We start from the raw sequence: 17,723 nt of genomic DNA on the forward strand, positions 1-17,723 counted from the left end.
CTATGTGAATCCAAATCTGTTCCCTCTCTGGATGCCAGTGTTCTTATGGGGCCAAACACCAGATGGCATTTAAGGTCCCTTGTAGTTCTGCCCTATGATTCCGCAGAAAAAGTGCATTTGAGACTCACATTATTCTGTTTATGTCTTTAAGGTAGTTTTACATAGAAAGTGATTGTAGGGAAGGAAACCTGAAATTAGGTGAAGTTTCACTAAGGTTCTCCAAGATTGAGACTACAGAGACACTTCTTTCATGTATTAATAACAGCACCTTGATTTCCCCTGAGGAACCACCACTTTATGTTTCAGTCCACATGACTTGACTTGGGTGGCTCTGACTCCATCTCCACTTCTGGCAGAGGTGGGGTTATTATTGTCTCCATATCTTTGTAATTGCTTCAGGGATGGTCATGTGACTTTATCAACACCATCCAAAGCTAATACTGAGACTTTTTGCTGAGGACACTCTGAGAGTGATGTTCTTTTTCCTTCTGGACTCGAACATGAGACAATTTAAGTCTGAGGTTACTGGAGGCCTCCCTGAGAATCAGTTTTTCACGCAGAGAGAAGCAGAATCCAGAAATGAAGAGAGATGGATTCCTGATATTATCTAAATAAAATCTGTATCCTACTATGCCTGAGGCCAACATATTTCTGGACTTTTCAAGTTAGGTGAGTAAATTCCCTTTTATTGACTAAGACAGTTTGAATTGAATTTCTATCATTGGGAGGGCGCTTCCCTCATAGCTCAGTTTGTAAAGAATCTGCCTGCAATACAGGAGACCCTGGTTTGATTCCTGGGTGGGGAAGCTCCCCTGGAGAAGGGAAAGGCTACCCACTCCAGTATTCTGACCTGGAGAATTTCATGGACTATATAGTCCACAGGGTTGCAAAGAGTCAGACACAACTGAGGAACTTTCATGTTCACGTTCTCTCATTGGGAACCAAAAAAGTCTTGACTAATTCAAAGCACAATGCCCCAAAAGGTTCTATTTCATCCCTAAATTAAAAAAAAAGAAACCCCAGGGAAGATGGTGATAGGAAAAATATTGGATTTTAAACATCAACTTCTAGAAATGAAAATTGAAGGTGGATTGTTACGTGTCTTCATCTCTACCTCCAGCTCTAATTTCCAATTGCCATCAGTTCAGTTCCAATCTACCATAGTTCTTTCTGATTTCTGACCTCAGCAAACAATAAACAGGTACATTTCCACATAGGTACATGGAACCAACCTGGATAATTTTTCCAATAAACCAAGGTACTGGCTGAAGTTTCATCTTTTTGATGTTTGCATTTAGTACTTCCATAAAAACTGCATAGTCTGGCTGTGGAAGAATAACTCCAGGAAACAAGTCTGATATAATTCCCTGTTAACAAAAATTCAAGATGTGAAAAGGATGAATTATCAGATATATAACCTCAACTTTTTTTTTAATGGATTCTACAAATAGCAGGAATCCTTGGAAAATTCCAAACCTCAGTTTTCCTATACCAAAATCATATACCTCATCCACAATTAAAAATTCCAACAAAATTTGTTAAACATGCTGTTTCTTTCCAATAATTTAAAAAGTCAGAAAATAGCCCATGTCTATGCTATTCCAGTCATTACACTAGGAATGAACAAAATAGCCATGCTTTCTGTCTTTAAGAGCTTACAGCCTAGTAAGGAAGATAGGTGTTAAAATAGTTACAAAACTAATTATATTTGATATAAACAACTAACTACTCACACTCAACAGCAAATATTATCCTATCAGTGAAACTATTTTTATTAAAAAATAAAATAGTTTATTTTTTAGTTAATTTTTAATTTTTAAAATTTAGTTTTAGTTTAATTTTATTTTTTAGTTTAATTTTTTTAATAAACATTTTTTTTATTAAAAATCAAGAATTAGGGATATTGCTATTACCATTATTACTTAATATTTGGGGGAGGGTATCTGGCAATAGGGATGCTGGCTAGAGAATGGGCCAGGGTGTAAGGAGTGGAAGAGGTGCCAAAATTTTTTTCATCTTGGGAAGTAGAATCTCAGTGCTTAGCCAAGGTCCCAAACCATTGCATACCTGAAACAGTGGGACATCTTGAGCCAAGAACTTGGCCAGGTTGACGTCAAGCAAGGCCCGGAGCAGCAAGACACTCTCATTCTCCTCTGGATACTTGAGTTTCAGGTTGCCAGCAGCAGTGAGCACAGACTTGACAGCACGCATGCCATAGTCATAGTGATGCTGGGAGGAGAGTTGCTCTGAACACAGGCGGTAGGTGGCAACAATCTTCTGAGCAAGACTGGGAGGGCAAAGACATGTCTGCAGACCCTCCAGTAAGGCCCATGTCCTGCTCAGCAGACATTACCAACATGTTGTGCCCTGTCCCTTCAGAAGCGAGGCTTGCCCATGAACATGATAGAAAAATCTTATCATTTGAAGGTTTCCTTATAGAGTTATGGAGAAGGAATGGCAACCCACTCCAGTACTCTTGCCTGGGAAATCCCATGGAGTTACTAATGAGCTAAGGAAGTACTATAACTCTCTTTTAAAGGCAGGATGAAAAATAGCAAGCACATACATAAGTGTAATATGTACTATATAAGAAACTGTACGTGTTTATACTTTTATGTGTATATATGAGTACATGTGTATGCCACACATATACACATTTGGGAAGATTACATCAAATGATTAACAATGTTAGTGCCTATAGAGTGGGACTACTAAGGGACACAATGAAGTGAAGTGAAGTGAAGTCGCTCAGTTGTGTCTGACTCTGAGACCCCATGGACTGTAGCCTACTACACTCCTCTGTCCATGGGGTTTTCCAGGCAAGAGTACTGGAGTGGGTTGCCATTTCCTTCTCCAGAGGATCTTCCTGACCCAGGGATAGAACCCAGGTCTCCCACACTGGAGGCAGATGCTTTACCGTCTGAGCCACCAGGGGACACTCAATTTTGCGCTTCTGTAACGTTACAATTTTTTTTCAATATCCATCTTTTAATTTAAAAAAAAAATCTCAAAAATTAATATACTCAGCACATAATACATGTATGCTCATGTGTACTACCATATCTCATTTTTCCTGAGCACATAGCGGACCACATTTCCCAGCCTTCCCCACAGGGGTGGCCACATTGCTGACTCCTAGCCAGTGGCATATGAATGAAGTAGAAGTATGCCACTTTAAGGGCTGATCCATAAAAACCTCCTCTATAAGCTCCTCCATGCTCATGTGTTATAGCTGTGAGATATAAGTTACCTGGGTTCCTTGGGGAAGAACTCCTCTGACCACAGACACCCATTTTGGATTTCCAGGGAGTAAAAAATAAAACTTTTACTATGCTAAGCCATTGGAATTTGGAGGTGAGGTTTACCCTAACTAATATACTGATGCATATTTTCCTTGCAGGACTCCTGTCTAACAAGACTGATTTACTTTAAAAGCAAAGACTGTGTTGCTCACCAGCACCTAGGACTGGGCAGGGCATAAGGTAGGTGGCTCAATGAAGGTTTGCCAATTGAATAAATGAATTGAATAGGCAAATCAATGTAAGCCAAGTCTCCTATAGAAAATAATAAACTAAACCTCTAATGACTGAGGCAGCCTCTTAGCCTAGGAAGGATGACACATTCTGTTGAGAACATCTATAACCCTGTGCATTAAGAGCAATGACCTCCAGACCACAAAGACACTTTGGGCCTTGTGGAGATATCTGTGGTGACAAAAAAATCAATTGATTATGGCCAAGCAATGTGAAAAGATAAATGTAAAATTTGAAATAGATCAATAAAAGCCATTTTATAGTGAATATTCACAATTCTGGTTATATTTGAAAAAGACACTGATGCTTGTGTATGTCTGTGTCTCAGAAAACTGGGTAATACTTGAATGAGAGGTAATCAAGTTGATGGGAGTACATAAATATTATATTGATAACAAAGTTAATTCTAAATTATATTAATTTTTCCTCTTCAATCTTGGTCAATAACAACTCAATCTTGAAATAATTTCATGTCTTTCAGTCATTTAGGAATGTGTGTGTGTGTGTGTTAACAGTGAGGGATAGAGAAGAAATGAGTGAGTCTTCCTTAGAAGTAGTCCAGGTACATATAAGGGATGGAGGGCTCTTTCTTGGGAGTCTTGGCCATTTCCTAGTCAAAGAAGGGGTCAAGACCGAGACCAGGGCTATGTACATTCAGATAAACTTGTGAGTAAGAGCATATATCTCAAGTTTCTCTTTTTTGTTTTCCAATGGACAATTTACCTTGAATCCACCCTACAAAAAGTCATTCCATCACTCTTCCTTTAAAACCCACTGGAAAGCCAATATAATGTACCTTCTGGAGTCTAGAAATCCCATAGAGTAGAGTGAGATTTCTCCAATGAGGGCATAATCTGGCACCATCATGGCCACTGTCCGAAACAAGGCCTGGAAAAGAAATGCCATTCAGAACCTAACTGCGTAAGGTGAAAACTGGGAAGGCACATCTAAAGAGGCAAAGAGAAATAACATGATCATTCAGACCACCCAGTGACAATCCAGGAAAGGAGGTCTGTGCACAAATCAGTGCAGAGACTGTCTTTACAGATGGATTCACTGCTCCAGGAACCTCCCCACTAGCCTTGTCCAAATACATTGGGTCCCTCAATGGTTGTGTAGAAGGCTTTAGGTGCCAGTATCCTAGCAACACTTCATCTTCCTATGCCAAGTGGAGTTTCAATAGCTTCATTCAACTATTGGAGCCTTCTGGTGTTCAATGTAGACATCAGAAGTCATTCAGGGATGCAGGATAATTACATAGCAGAAGAATCCTGAAGTTAGACAGATCTTGATTTAAAAAAATCAAGTCCTTGTTCTGCTACATACCAACCATGGGTAAGTTAGGTAACCCCTCTAGACTGCTGGTCTTTAACCTCAAAAAGGTCTACTAACAACTATGCCCTCTTCATAGTTATCATGAGGACAAATTATATTATATAAGTGAAGTGCTTAAAAAGGTGTATAGCACATGGTAAGGGCTCAATAAATATCAGGTATTGTTACTATTGGGGCTTTCCAGGTGGCGCTAGCAGTAAAGAACCCACCTGCCAATGCAGGAGACATAAGATTTGTGGCTTTGATCCCTGGGTAGGGAAGATTCCCTGAAGTGGGGCATGGCAACCCATTCTAGCATTCTTGCCTGGAGAATCCCATGGACAGAGGAGTCTGGTGGGCTACCGCCCATAGAGTTGCAAAGAGTTGGACGTGACTGAAGTGACTTTGTATTTTAGATCTTAGAGGAGAAGAGACTTGCTTCAGTCATGCAGTTAGAGGTAGAGCCAAGACTAGAATCCAGACTTCCTGACACCAACCCTGAGTACTTTCTGCTAGGCTACACTGTCTCATGAACGTTGTTTCTGCAGATCTAGCATGGTTGTTAGCTGGGATGGATGCAGGAGGGACTTACAATTGTGCACTATAAAATGAGAAATGCGGGTTCAGATTCGACTTTGGTGTCTACTGGTCTATGCTGACCTAGAGAGGAGGGGTCACTCGTAGGGATTTCCTTGACTTCTTTTCTATTCCCAGGGAGGAGGAGGAGTGGTATACTTGAATTAGATTCCAGGAACTAATCAGAATGCATTTCTAGCAGATGGAGCATCATGTGCTATTGTAAATATACGTTTTTGTCCAGGTCTCTCTTGTGTCTTTCACTGGAGGGAATGGAGCAATAATTTGAAAGAAAACCCATAAAGAAGTGGGTCTTGAAGTCTCCCTTTCTTCATGCAGTTGGGGGGCTAGATGCTCCACAGGTAGAGACCCAGTCACTTTGCACTTTGGGTTTTTTTCATCTATGAGAGCAGCATGCTAAGGTCATTTAGTGCCTGTCCCCTTGAAGATGGCCTCCCCTACATCCTCTCTCCCCTACTTCAGAGGCACTTTCCTTTTCCCGTAGCAGCAGGACCAATGCTTACTGCCATGGTTGTAGCTCAGGCCAGTTGAGCAGTAGGTCTCGAGGACATATTAGCTTTCTTGTTATCTCTTTAGCTGGTTGGAACATTCTGCTTTGGTGTGGACACCATTTGGGCCTAACTAGCTTAGCTCCATGTACTCTGGTCTTGGTTTACCAGCGTTCTCTGTGTTGATCTTTGATGCTCTCTTATATGCCAATCTGTTTTATTTGGTCTACAATGATTTTATTTTGCCTACAATGATTTTAGTTTTTGCATTAAGCCAGGATCTAAAAATAAGATTTTATGTAACCATCCAAATTTCTGTTTTTTCCTGAAAAAATGAGAAGGTCCCCAAATTCCTGCTTGGCCAGAGTAGCCTGGGGATAAGTAGGGGCTGCTGCCTCTAGGTGGGATATCTGTCAGAGTTCCTATCAGGCCTATTTGGCTTTTTTCGTTTATATGAACTGTCTGACCCTTGTAGACATCAGAAATAGTGACACTTATTCCAGTGTTCATTGTTTCCTCTTTGCCATTGGTTATTATGGTATATATTTTCTCCCACCTCATGAAAGCTAGAGTTGGGGAGATGATTGAGTTCTGAAGCCAAATAACATCTTCACTTCTCATAGTTGAAAAATATCACATGGTCTATTATTTGGCTTCTCTGAGAGATGCCTGGATACTTCCAAAGGTTTCTATATCATAAAGTACACCCCGTATTTCCCACTCTGATGTTTACCTTGAGGTTATCTGGCAGCTCAGCCCTGCCAGCATACCCAGGGTTCATGGTGATGAAGACCGCACAGGTTGGGTTTAGAGAGAGCTCGGTGCCTTCAAAGATGAATGTCTTTAGCTTCCGGATAATGGCTTGTTGAATGCTGAGAATCTGTTGAGCTACCACAGATAGTACTTCTACCTGGAGTGAGAATGGCTGGTTGATTTGAGCTCCTGCTTCTGACAGCCACCCACCCCACTCTGCCATAGTATCCTTCACCTAGCGAAGAAAGAACCCCATCACCTGAGAATAAGATCTTCACATTCAAAGTTAGGAGCATGATTTAGAGTTTTGGGAAAAGAACAGAAAACTGGTGTGTATATGCGTGTGTGTGTGTGTTTGTGTGTGTGTGTGTGTGTGTATGTGTAAGTATTTTATCTTTGTTCCTGTACCTAGCATAATACCTCACCCATAGTATGCATGTATGGTGTTTATTGGTTCAAATTGCATACTTACATTCCCTAATCTCAACTGCCTACCCAAATAGAATTAACCACTTATTCATTTGTGATGACTCCTTTGTACCACTGATATAGACTTCTCTCATATTCTACTTGTATCATTTAATTTTTATCTCCCTTGGCTGAACTATAACAGTCTAGAGGGCAAAACTGTTCCTTGCTCATCTCTGTATTATGAACACATACACAATATCTGACATAGGGTAGTTGCTCAGTAAATTTTTGAATGAGCAAGTGAGTGAATGAATTTGGTGAGAATTCTTATGTATACCCTAGGCATTTTGTCTCATTGGGGCTGTTTTTGTTTGGTTCATGGAGTACTTACTTTGTGCCAGGGGCCATAGAGGAGACATAAGCACTGTCACGGAGGAACTGAGAGCCCAGAAAAAAAGCCCCTGCATGTCCAAACCCTTTGTTCAGTAGCCTAGTAGCAGGGTTACCTCAATCCTGTTGAACTCATCAAAGCAGGCCCATGCTCCAGCCTGGGCTAGTCCTTTGAAGAACTTCCCCATGGCTTTGTAATCCAAGCCATCAGAGCAGTTGAAGACCACACACTAGAGAGAGAGAGGATGTGGGCTCCATTTAGGATGGGTTTCACCCACCTGAATCACCCTGCACCTTGAAACAGAGGTGGGGCTCCCCTCTTCTCATTCTACTGGAGGAGCTGGGGCCCCACTCTGCCTGGTACGCTAAGCCATCTTGAACTTCATGCCAACTTCCCTGGGTACGGCTCCAGAGAGGGATGGGAAAAGAGTGTGAGGATGGACAGCATTTTCCTACCTGCTTGGCCAAAGCTTTGGCCAGATCTTTGGTGGTTTCTGTCTTGCCTGTCCCAGCTGGACCCTCTGGGGCTCCTCCAAGGTTCAGCTTCAAAGCCCCCATCAATGTCCTAAGGGGAAGAAAATAAGAACTCAATGCCATGTCCTCAAGCACAAGAAACAAACTGGCTTTTGGTTTATTTTGTTTTGACTCAAATAATTAAACATGATTTTCCCTGATTATATGGGCAATACATCATCATCACAAAAAATTCCATTTTATTCAGTGTTGTAACCTTGGTGCCTGGTGTATGGGTGGCACCTATAAGCATTTGTTTGAATGAATGATTGAATGGATAAATGAATATATACATACTAAATGACAACCTAGACAGCATATTAAAAAACAGAGACATTATTTTGTCAACAAAGGTCCATCTAGTCAAAGCCATGGTTTTTCCAGTAGTTATATATGGATATAAGAGTTGGACTATAAAGAAAGCTGAACGCAGAAGAATTGACCCTTTTGAACTGTGGTTCTGGGGAAGACTCTTGAGAGTCCCTTGAACAGCAACGAGATCCAACCACACCATCCTAAAGGAAATCACTTCTGAATATTCATTGGAAGGACTGATGCTGAAGCTGAAACTACAATATTTTGGCCACCTGATGTGAAGAACTGACTCACTAGAAAAGACCCTGATACTGGGAAAGATTGAAGGCAGACGGGGAAGGGAACGACAGAGGATGACATGGTTGGATGGCATCACCAACTCGATGGACACGAGTTTGAGTAAGCTCCGGGAGTTGGTAATGGACAGGGAAGCCTGGAGTGCTGCAGTCCATGGGGTCACAGAGTTGGACATGACTGAGCGACTGAACTGAACTGATACTAAATGAATCAAATGAAAGTGAAAAACCCTTTGCATTCCAAAGATCACCAGTGCTAATGGAATAATGAAAAATAAATATATTTCTCCCACTAGATTATGAACTCTTGAGTTCAGAACCCATTGTTCAGTTCCATATGGGAGGCATAAGATAAATATTAGAAATGAATGATACATCAACTGTGGTTCCACAGCCCTGTGTATGAGCCTCTATAATGTCAGTTAACACACTTTCTTCTTATCACCTGAGTGTGTCTCTCTCCTCTACCCCATTAGGTTGAGGATTCCTGGAGGTCACACATCATGTACAGTAAAGTTCAAGAAATGGTTGTTGAATAGTGAGCAGAATAGATAAATGACTGAAGAAGTCATAGAACATAGAAAACAAGTGATTGAGGACTTTGAAAGAAAAAAAAATACTCAAGTACTACCTTTATAATTTAAAAGTTGCCCTCAAACAATATATAAAATCAAAGAAAAATCTAAACATCACAAAATTGACAAGTTCACAAAATCCAAGTTTCTAAAGTTGTGAATTTCAAGGAAAGTGGCAAAGCAATTTGCTGAGCACAGAATGGCCCAACCTCTTCATCAGACTGGGTGGCAGAGCTCAGAGACCCCTTGCCTGGGTCTTTACCTGGCTCCTTTTCTATCTCTTGGCCATGGGATCTCCTGGCACCTTCTTGATTCCTGCCATTGGAGAGCTTTCTTAAGCACTGTGCCATTTTCAAGGATAGGCATCAACGTTCTAGTTGTTGGTTTGAACACAATACTTTGCATTAGGACTCCTACTGGCTTCTCATTTATTCCTATGGCCTAAAATGCCCATTTGGGAGTCCACAATGACTAAGGTAAAAATTCTAAAATCTGAGGATCTAGAATACAGAAGGTAAAGGTAACAAACTCAAGCTGCTCCAAACTTCTTTCTCAGATTTTCCTTTTGGAATTCTCTATTCACCCTTCAGGTCTGGGGAGGCCCAGAATTTACCTGTAGCAGCGGTCAGTGAGGGGTGTAATCACCAGCCGGGGGGAGTTTCCCAGGTACTCATAGCCGTATAAGGCTTCTGTAGTAATCATCTGCACCTGTACATCCTTGGAATCCCAGTAATAGCGCAGTTGGGAGATCCACTGGAAATCGTTCAGATCACAGACTTTGTCCTCAGATAACTTGGCTACCACATCACGAGCTGTGGGGACACAGACATGGAAACACACTTGCAGAGTCCTCGGCATCCTCCCATCTTCACGGATTCCTCAGAAGGGTCTGAGGATGTCATCCAGACCACTCGATCTCAACAATTTTAGGTCCAACTACCCTCTCTGCCCATCTCTAAACTTCAAGCAACATCTTTATTTATACAGTATATAAATTTATAGTATTGGGTTGACCAAAAAGTTCCTTCAGTTTTAAAGTAAAAAAAAGACACATTTTTTTTTTCATTTTCACCAAGAACTTTATTGAACAACATATTCATAATTTTGTTCCACTACCTTCTGTAAATCTTCAGGCAACTTCATAATTCCATCTTCCCTCAAATTTTTATCTTTTTGAGCAAAAAGTTATTCCAGGTGGCATTTTCCCAGGTCTTCCAGGGAACTGACATTTTTTCCATTAGGAGAATTTTGTCAAGACTGAAATAAATGGACATTTGAGGGCGCAATGTCTGGTGAATATGGCAGACAAATCAGATCTTCCAGTTTGATGACCAGTTTTTGACAAGCTTTGCCTGGTCATTGAAGAAACATATGGTCTTGCATTATCCTGATGAAAGGTTATGTGTTTTTTTCTGTTGACTGATTCTGGATGCTCTTTGTCAAGTGCTGCTTTCAGTTGGTCTAACTGGGAGGAGTATTTGTTGGAATAAATTGTTTAGTGTTTTGGAAGAAACTCATAATAGAGGACTCCCTTCCAATCCCATCATATATACAACATCACACTCTGTGGATGAAAATTGGCCTTTGGTGTGATGGGCGATAGTTCATTTCACTTGCCCTATGATCTCTTCCATACCACAGTATTGTACAGTACCACTTTTCATTGCCTGTCACAGTTTGTTCATTACATTGAAGAGAATCGCTGGGGAATATGGTCAAGGAGGTTTTTTTGCTTAACTTATGTGGAACCCAAATATCAAAGTGATTATCACAACCAAGCTGGGACAAATGATTTTCAATGCTTGATTTGGATATTCGCATATGTCAGCTATCCCCTGCGTGTATAATGTTGATTGTACTCAATCAATGTCTTTATTTGATCACTCTCAACTTCAGCAGGTCTACCCAACCATGGAGCATCATCAAGCAAGAAATCTCTAACATTAAATTTCAAAAACGACTATGACACATTCGATCAGTCACGGCACCTTCTCCATACACTGCACAAACCTTTTTTCTTTTTTCGCTTTGCATTTCGGTTGTGTTTTTACCTTTCTTGAGTTAGTAAAGCAGCATATGCTGAAAATGTTGCTTTTTCTTCCATCTTCAATATTAAAATGGCTATGCAGATAGATGGGGAAACAATGGAAACAGTGACAGACTTTACTTTCTTGGGCTTCAAAATCACTGCAGATGGTGACTGCAGTCATGAAATTAAAAGACGCTTGCTTCCTGGAAGAAAACCTATAACAAACCTAGACAGCATATTTAAAAGCATAAACATCATTTTGCTGACAAAGGTCTACAACAGTCAAAGCAATGGTTTTTCCAAGTAGTCATGTACGGATGAGAGTGTGACCATAAAGAAGGCTGAGTGCCGAAAAAATGATGTTTTTGTACTGCGGTTCTGGAGAAGACTCTTGAGAGTCCCTTGGACTGCAAGGAGATCCAACCTGTCAATCCTAAAGGAAACCAATCCTGAATATTCATTGGAAGGATTGATGTATTGAAGCAAAAGCTCCAATACTTTGGCCACCTGATGAGAAGAGCCAACTCATTAGAAATGACCCTGATGCTGGGAAAGATGGAAGGCAGGAGGAGAAGGGGATGACAGAATATAAGATGGTTGGATGGCATCACCAACTCAAAGCACACAAGTTTGAGCAAGCTTCAGGAGATGGTGAAGGACAGGGAGGCCTGGTGTGCTGCAGTCCATGGCATCACAAAGAGTCAGACACGACTGAATGATTGAAAAACAACAACAGAGAAATTCACCAAATCTGTAAGTTTTTTTTTTTTTTTAATGCATGCTGATATGAAGAGGTGGCAAGAATACCCAGAAGAACTATACAATAAAGATCTTCATGACCCAGATAACCTCTATGGTGTGATCACTCACCTAGCGTCTGACATCCTGGAATGCAAAGTCAAGTGAGCCTTAGGAAGCATCATGATGAACAAAGCTAGGGAAGCTGATGGAATTCCAGCTGAGCTATTTCAAATCCTAAAAGATGATGCTGTGAAAGTGCTGCAACCAATATGCCAGCCAATTTGGAAAACTCAGTAGTGGCCAGAGGACTAGAAAAGGTCAGTTTTCTTTCCAATCCCAAAGAAAGGCAATGCCAAAGAATTTTCAAACTACTGCACAATTTCAGTCATCTCACACGGTAGCAAAGTAATGCTCAAAATTCTCCAAGCCAGGCTTCAACAGTACGTGAACTGTGAACTTCCAGATGTTCAAGGTGGATTTAGAAAAGGCAGAGGAACCAGAGATCAAATTGCCAACATCCTTTGGATCATCAAAAAAGCAAGAGAGTTCCAGAAAAACATCTATTTCTGCTTTATTGACTATGCCAAAGCCTTTGACTGTGTAGATCACAATAAACTGTGGAAAATTCTGAAAAAGATGGGAATACCAGAACACCTTACCTGCCTCCTGAGAAATTTGTATGCAGGTCAAGAAGCAACAGTTAGAACTGGACATGGAACAACAGACTGGTTCCAAATCAGGAAAGGAGTACATCAAGGCTGTATATTGTCACCCTGCTTATTTAACTTATATGCAGAGTACATCATGCGACATGCCAGGCTGGAAGCAGCACAAGCTGGAATCCAGATTTCTGGGAAAGATATCAATAACCTCAGTTATGCATATGATACCACCCTTATGGCAGAAAGAGAAGAAAAACTAAAGAGCCTCTTGATGAAAGTGAAAAAAGAGAGTGAAAAAGTTGACTTAAAACTCAGCATTCAGAAAACTAAGATCACAGCATCTGGTCCCATCACTTCATGGCAAAGAGATGGGGAAACAATGGAAACAGTGAGAGACTTTATTTTCTTGGGCTCCAAAATTACTGCAGATGGTGACTGCGGCCACAAAATTAAAAAGCGTTTGCTCCTTGAAAGAAAAGTTATGACCAACATATATGACAGGATATTAAAAAGCAGGGACATTACTTTGCCAAAAAAGGTTCATCTAGTCAAAGCCATGGTTTTTCCAGTAGTCATATATGGATGTGAGAGTTGGACTATAAAGAAAGCTGAGTGCCCCAAAATTGATATTTTTGACTGTGGTATTGGAGAAAACTCTTGAGAGTCCCTTGGACTTCAAGGAGATCCAACCAGTCCATCCTAAAGGAAATCAGTCCTGAATATTCATTGGAAGGATTGATGCTGAAGCTGAAACTACAATATTTTGGCCACCTGATGCAAATAACAAACTCATTTGAAAAGACCTTGATGCTGGGAAAAATTGAAGGCAGGAGGAGAAGGGGACAACAGAGGATGAGATGGTTGGATGGCATCATGGACTTGATGAACATGAGTTTGAGTTAGCTCCAGAAGTTGATGGACAGGGAAGCCTGGTGTGCTGCAATACTTGGGGTCACAAAGAGTCAGACACGACTGAGCAACTGAACTGTACTGAACTTATATGACAGCTGTGACAATACAATCTAAGAGAAATGTTTCAAATGAAGTTTAAGACAACTAAGTGCTACTAGAGCCATCTTATGGAAAATAATGAACAAGTTTTTGGCCAACCCAATATTAACTACTGTTATCATCCCTAAACTCTTGGGAAAGTGACCCAGAGTGCTTTTCAGTATGTAGTTACCACAAATGCTATCTCATCATCAGTGCTATCCTTCTAGCCCTCTTCCAGGCCTCTAGGATATCCTGCTGCTGCTGCTAAGTCATTTCAGTCTTGTCCAACTCTGTGTGACGCCCCCACCCCTGGGGTTCTCCAAGCAAGAACACTGGAGTGGCTTGCCATTTCCTTCTCCAATTCATGAAAGTGAAAAGTGAAAGTGAAGTTGCTCAGTCGTGTCTGACTCTTCGCAACCCCATGGACTGCAGCCTACCAGGTTCCTCTGTCCATGGGATTTTCCAGGCAAGAGTACTGGAGTGGGTTGCCATTGCCTTCTCCCTAGGATATCCTAGGAGAATACAATTAGCCTGGCCTGATATACTTAGCAAGGGAAGGGATCTCATGAACCCATGTTAGGTTTTGTCTTTCCATGGAAGGAAGGTATTGAGAAACTAAGTAAGAGACATATTTCTAGGTTTTATCCTTTCTGTAATAGGATTGTGAGCTTAATTTAATATTTTCACAGTGATGGGAGCCCTGAAGTTGATGAGTGGACATAGTTTATGCAAATCATTATTTTTTAGGTAACTCACAAGGCAACTGTTATTTCAACCTCGGAACTAATATAGTGCTTGGAATCAGGATCTCAGAAATGGAACTTTGCAAACGGACACTTCTGTAAGTCTACTCCCTCTCTGTGAGAGAAATCTTTATTACAGTAAAATCCAAAATTCTGAAGAGTCCTTGCAGAAGATTACACCAAAATTACACTCTTTCATTCTTCCTGAGGAATTTAATTCCAATCCAGGTTCCTGGGAGGACCCAGAAAACAGGTGTGTGTGAGAGATCCAAGAACAAGTTGAATCTCAAGGCACTGGGTTGGGGATGCCTTTCCAAGGCAGTGTATGTTCATGTGTTCACGCATGAATGTGTATCTGTGTGCATGTGTATAAACTCAACCACTCTGAAGCATCTTGGGCAGTAACCATGCCTTCACTTATTGCTCCTACAAGTTAAATACGTAGCCAGATGAAGAACACCTTCTCCCTCTCTCCTCCATATTTTATGCTAATGTATCCAAATGAAATCAGATTGAAATGAACATCAGGGAGCTCCCGGGTGCCCTAGTGGTTAAGATTTCAGACTTTCACTGCCATGGCCTGAGTTCAATCCCTGGTTGGGGAACTGAGACCCCACAAGCCATGTGGCCAAAAGAAAAGAAAAAAAAGGAAAAGAAATGAGCATCAACTTTATGGAGAGTAACATGTATGAAATACCAGTAGGAAGCTGGGTGTGTGAGCAAAAGAGACACTGTTACCAGGCAACCAGTTTGGTTCAGCCCTGGTTTCCTTGGTGATGATGGTGTGAGGGTGGTTTGTTTTATATAAAGACTCCAGTTCTTCCTCCTCCTTTCCTCCTTCCCTCTTTCTCTTTCTTGGAATGTATCTTCTCTTACCTATTCTCTCCCTGCAGCACTGCCCATTTCCAGTTTTTGGGTTTGGAATCAGACACAGGTTCAAATTACAAAAGAGCCTCTGCTACTTACTAGCTGTGTGCCTCGGCAAGTTATTTGCTTCTATAAACCACAGGTTCTTAATCTGTGAAATGTATATAAAAATGAGACAATGTATACCACACACTTAGCACAAAGCTTGACAAAAAATTATTAGTTAAGATCAGTAGAAGGAAATTACTTCGAGTTGGTAAATCTCAGAAATGGCTGTGGCCATCACGTTCTCAGAGAGCTATTTGGTGCTGGTGGTGGGGTTCTTGGAAATAAAGTTGGGGATGGGAGGGAAAACATAAGATGGAGATACACAGAAGTGTTGATTTCTCTTCTTTACCCCCTCATTTATTCTCAGTTGGAAAAGCCTCTCCCTAATGAAAAAAGGAACCTGAATCATTCCATCCAGAAAGGAGGGAGGCAAGCTTGGCAGCTATTACTAAACAGTCACTAATGCTAGGAAAACCTTGCTTACCGTGGACATCAATGACTGTGAGGGCCCCGAGGGTGAGTCGAGCTCCACTGCTCAGCTTCCCTCGTACCAGCTGAACAATCTGTGCAATCTGATCATTGCTCTTCTTCAGAAAATCCTGGCAGGGGCATAGGAGGGAACAACGTGTTAAGTTGTATTCTCCTGGTAATTCTCCTGGTAATCCCTTCTCTGGAATGATACCATCCACACTCCATGGTCCAAACCAGACTCCTAGATGTCATCCCTCAATCTCCCTTTCCCTCAGCCCCAGTCATTAACCTCGAGACAAATTTCAAAAGGATAATGCTAACCAAAATAAGTCAGATTTGAAAGTCCAGATACTGTATGATTTTACTTTTATAATGTTGTGGAAAAGATAAAACTATAGGGGCATAAAGCAGAATGATAGTTGCCAAAGGCTGAGAATAGTGCCTACAAAGGGCACGAAGAAAATTTTAGGGTGTGTGGAACTGTTCTGTATTTTGGCTGTGATGATGGTTACACGAATGTATGTGCTTGTCAAAATGCAGAAATGCACCCTAAAAAAGATGAATTTTACAATATATATAAATTAGACACGAAGCCAGAATTAACAAAAATAACTAAACTCTTTTAGGTTAAAGTAGACAAAGGAAACATGAAAACTAAGTGTAATTTGGACTGGATCCAGAATTACAAAAAGATGAGTTTAAAAGGTTAAATAATAATATTGTATCAATGTTGTTGGATATTGTACTGTGGTTATGTAAGATGTTAATATGTTAATATACCTGGATGAAGGGTGTATGGGAATTCTTCGTATTATTTTTGCAATGTTATTTGCCGGTCTGACTTTATTTCAAAGTGAGTTAAACAACAAAAATGAACGAAGAACATATGAGACCACCCTATGCTCATCTCACCTTCCTTACTTTTTTGTTATGTGCTTCTGGGCAAATGATTTTAACCCTCTTTGTCTCTGTCTCCTCATCTGTCAAATCTAGATAATTAAGGCTATTCTTCAAGTGATTTTGAGGAGTAAGACCCTGATGCTGGGAAAGATTGAAGGCAGAAGGAGAAGAGGGTGACAGATGATGAGATGGTCGAATGGCATCACTGACTCAATGGTCATGCGTTTGAGCAAACTCCAGAAGATTGTGAAGGACAGGGAAGCCTGGCGTGCTGCAGTCCATGGGGTCACAAAGAGTTGGACAGGACTTAGCAACTGAACAACAAAGGTAAACCACTTGGCACAATGTCTGGTATGAATAAGCGAAAGTGAAGTTGCTCAGTCTTGTCCGACTCTTTGCAACCTCATGAAGGACAGGTATGAATAAAGTGTCCAGTAAATAATAGTGGGTATTATTAATTATAATATCCTTAATGCATAGCAAAGAAGTCTTTTTAAAATATTTGTTTGTTTGGCTGCACAAGGTCTTAGTTGAAGCATGTGGGTGCTTTAGTTGCAGTACGTGGGATCTTTAGTTGCAGCATGAGAGATCTAGGTCCCTAACCAGGGCTCGAACCTGGGCCTCCTGCATTGGAGGCATAGAGTCTTAGCCACTGGACTACTAGGGAAGTCCTCTAAAAGGCTTTTTGATGCATCCCTGTTGCCCTTGGTATGTCTGCAAGCCACTGGGGACAGAACTGTTCCCCACATCTCTCTTAACCACACACATTACACAGCAATTCTGGATCAAATTGCCTTTAGTTGCTGGAATGCACCGTGCTTCTCGTTGTCAGATTTTTGCACATTTTGGTCTCTCTCTCTCACGCTCCTCCTCCTGATCTGTGCTTGACTACTCCCTATTTATATTTTATGTCTCCTCTTAGACCCTGTTTTTTTCTGGGACATCTTACCCTCTCTTACTTTTAGTTTTCTCCTTCCTTTCCATGATTTCTGGATCCCTGTATTTTCCTTATCACAGTTTGATAAAAGAGCCTTTAAAAAAAAATCTTTCTCATTTGATTGTAAATTCATGTCAAGGGCAATGA

General features: G+C 40.9%; 1 protein-coding gene and 1 non-coding gene across 2 annotated transcripts in view; both read right to left on the minus strand.

The window, feature by feature from the left end:
* The window catches only part of DNAH3 (dynein axonemal heavy chain 3), a 234,734-nt gene that overhangs the window by 118,458 nt on the left and 98,553 nt on the right, over positions 1-17,723 (minus strand). Inside the window, 8 exon segments of the mRNA XM_069570315.1 lie at positions 1,233-1,367; positions 2,068-2,287; positions 4,330-4,421; positions 6,666-6,842; positions 7,603-7,716; positions 7,943-8,051; positions 9,799-9,997; positions 15,753-15,867. Of these exon segments, the coding sequence (XP_069426416.1) occupies positions 1,233-1,367; positions 2,068-2,287; positions 4,330-4,421; positions 6,666-6,842; positions 7,603-7,716; positions 7,943-8,051; positions 9,799-9,997; positions 15,753-15,867 (1,161 nt within the window).
* On the minus strand, positions 17,234-17,306 carry TRNAW-CCA (transfer RNA tryptophan (anticodon CCA)). The gene has a single exon. It is a non-coding gene; the product is annotated as a tRNA-Trp (tRNA).

The sequence above is a fragment of the Ovis canadensis genome, chromosome 24 (assembly GCF_042477335.2).
Source record: "Ovis canadensis isolate MfBH-ARS-UI-01 breed Bighorn chromosome 24, ARS-UI_OviCan_v2, whole genome shotgun sequence".
In the NCBI taxonomy this organism is placed as follows: domain Eukaryota; kingdom Metazoa; phylum Chordata; class Mammalia; order Artiodactyla; family Bovidae; genus Ovis; species Ovis canadensis.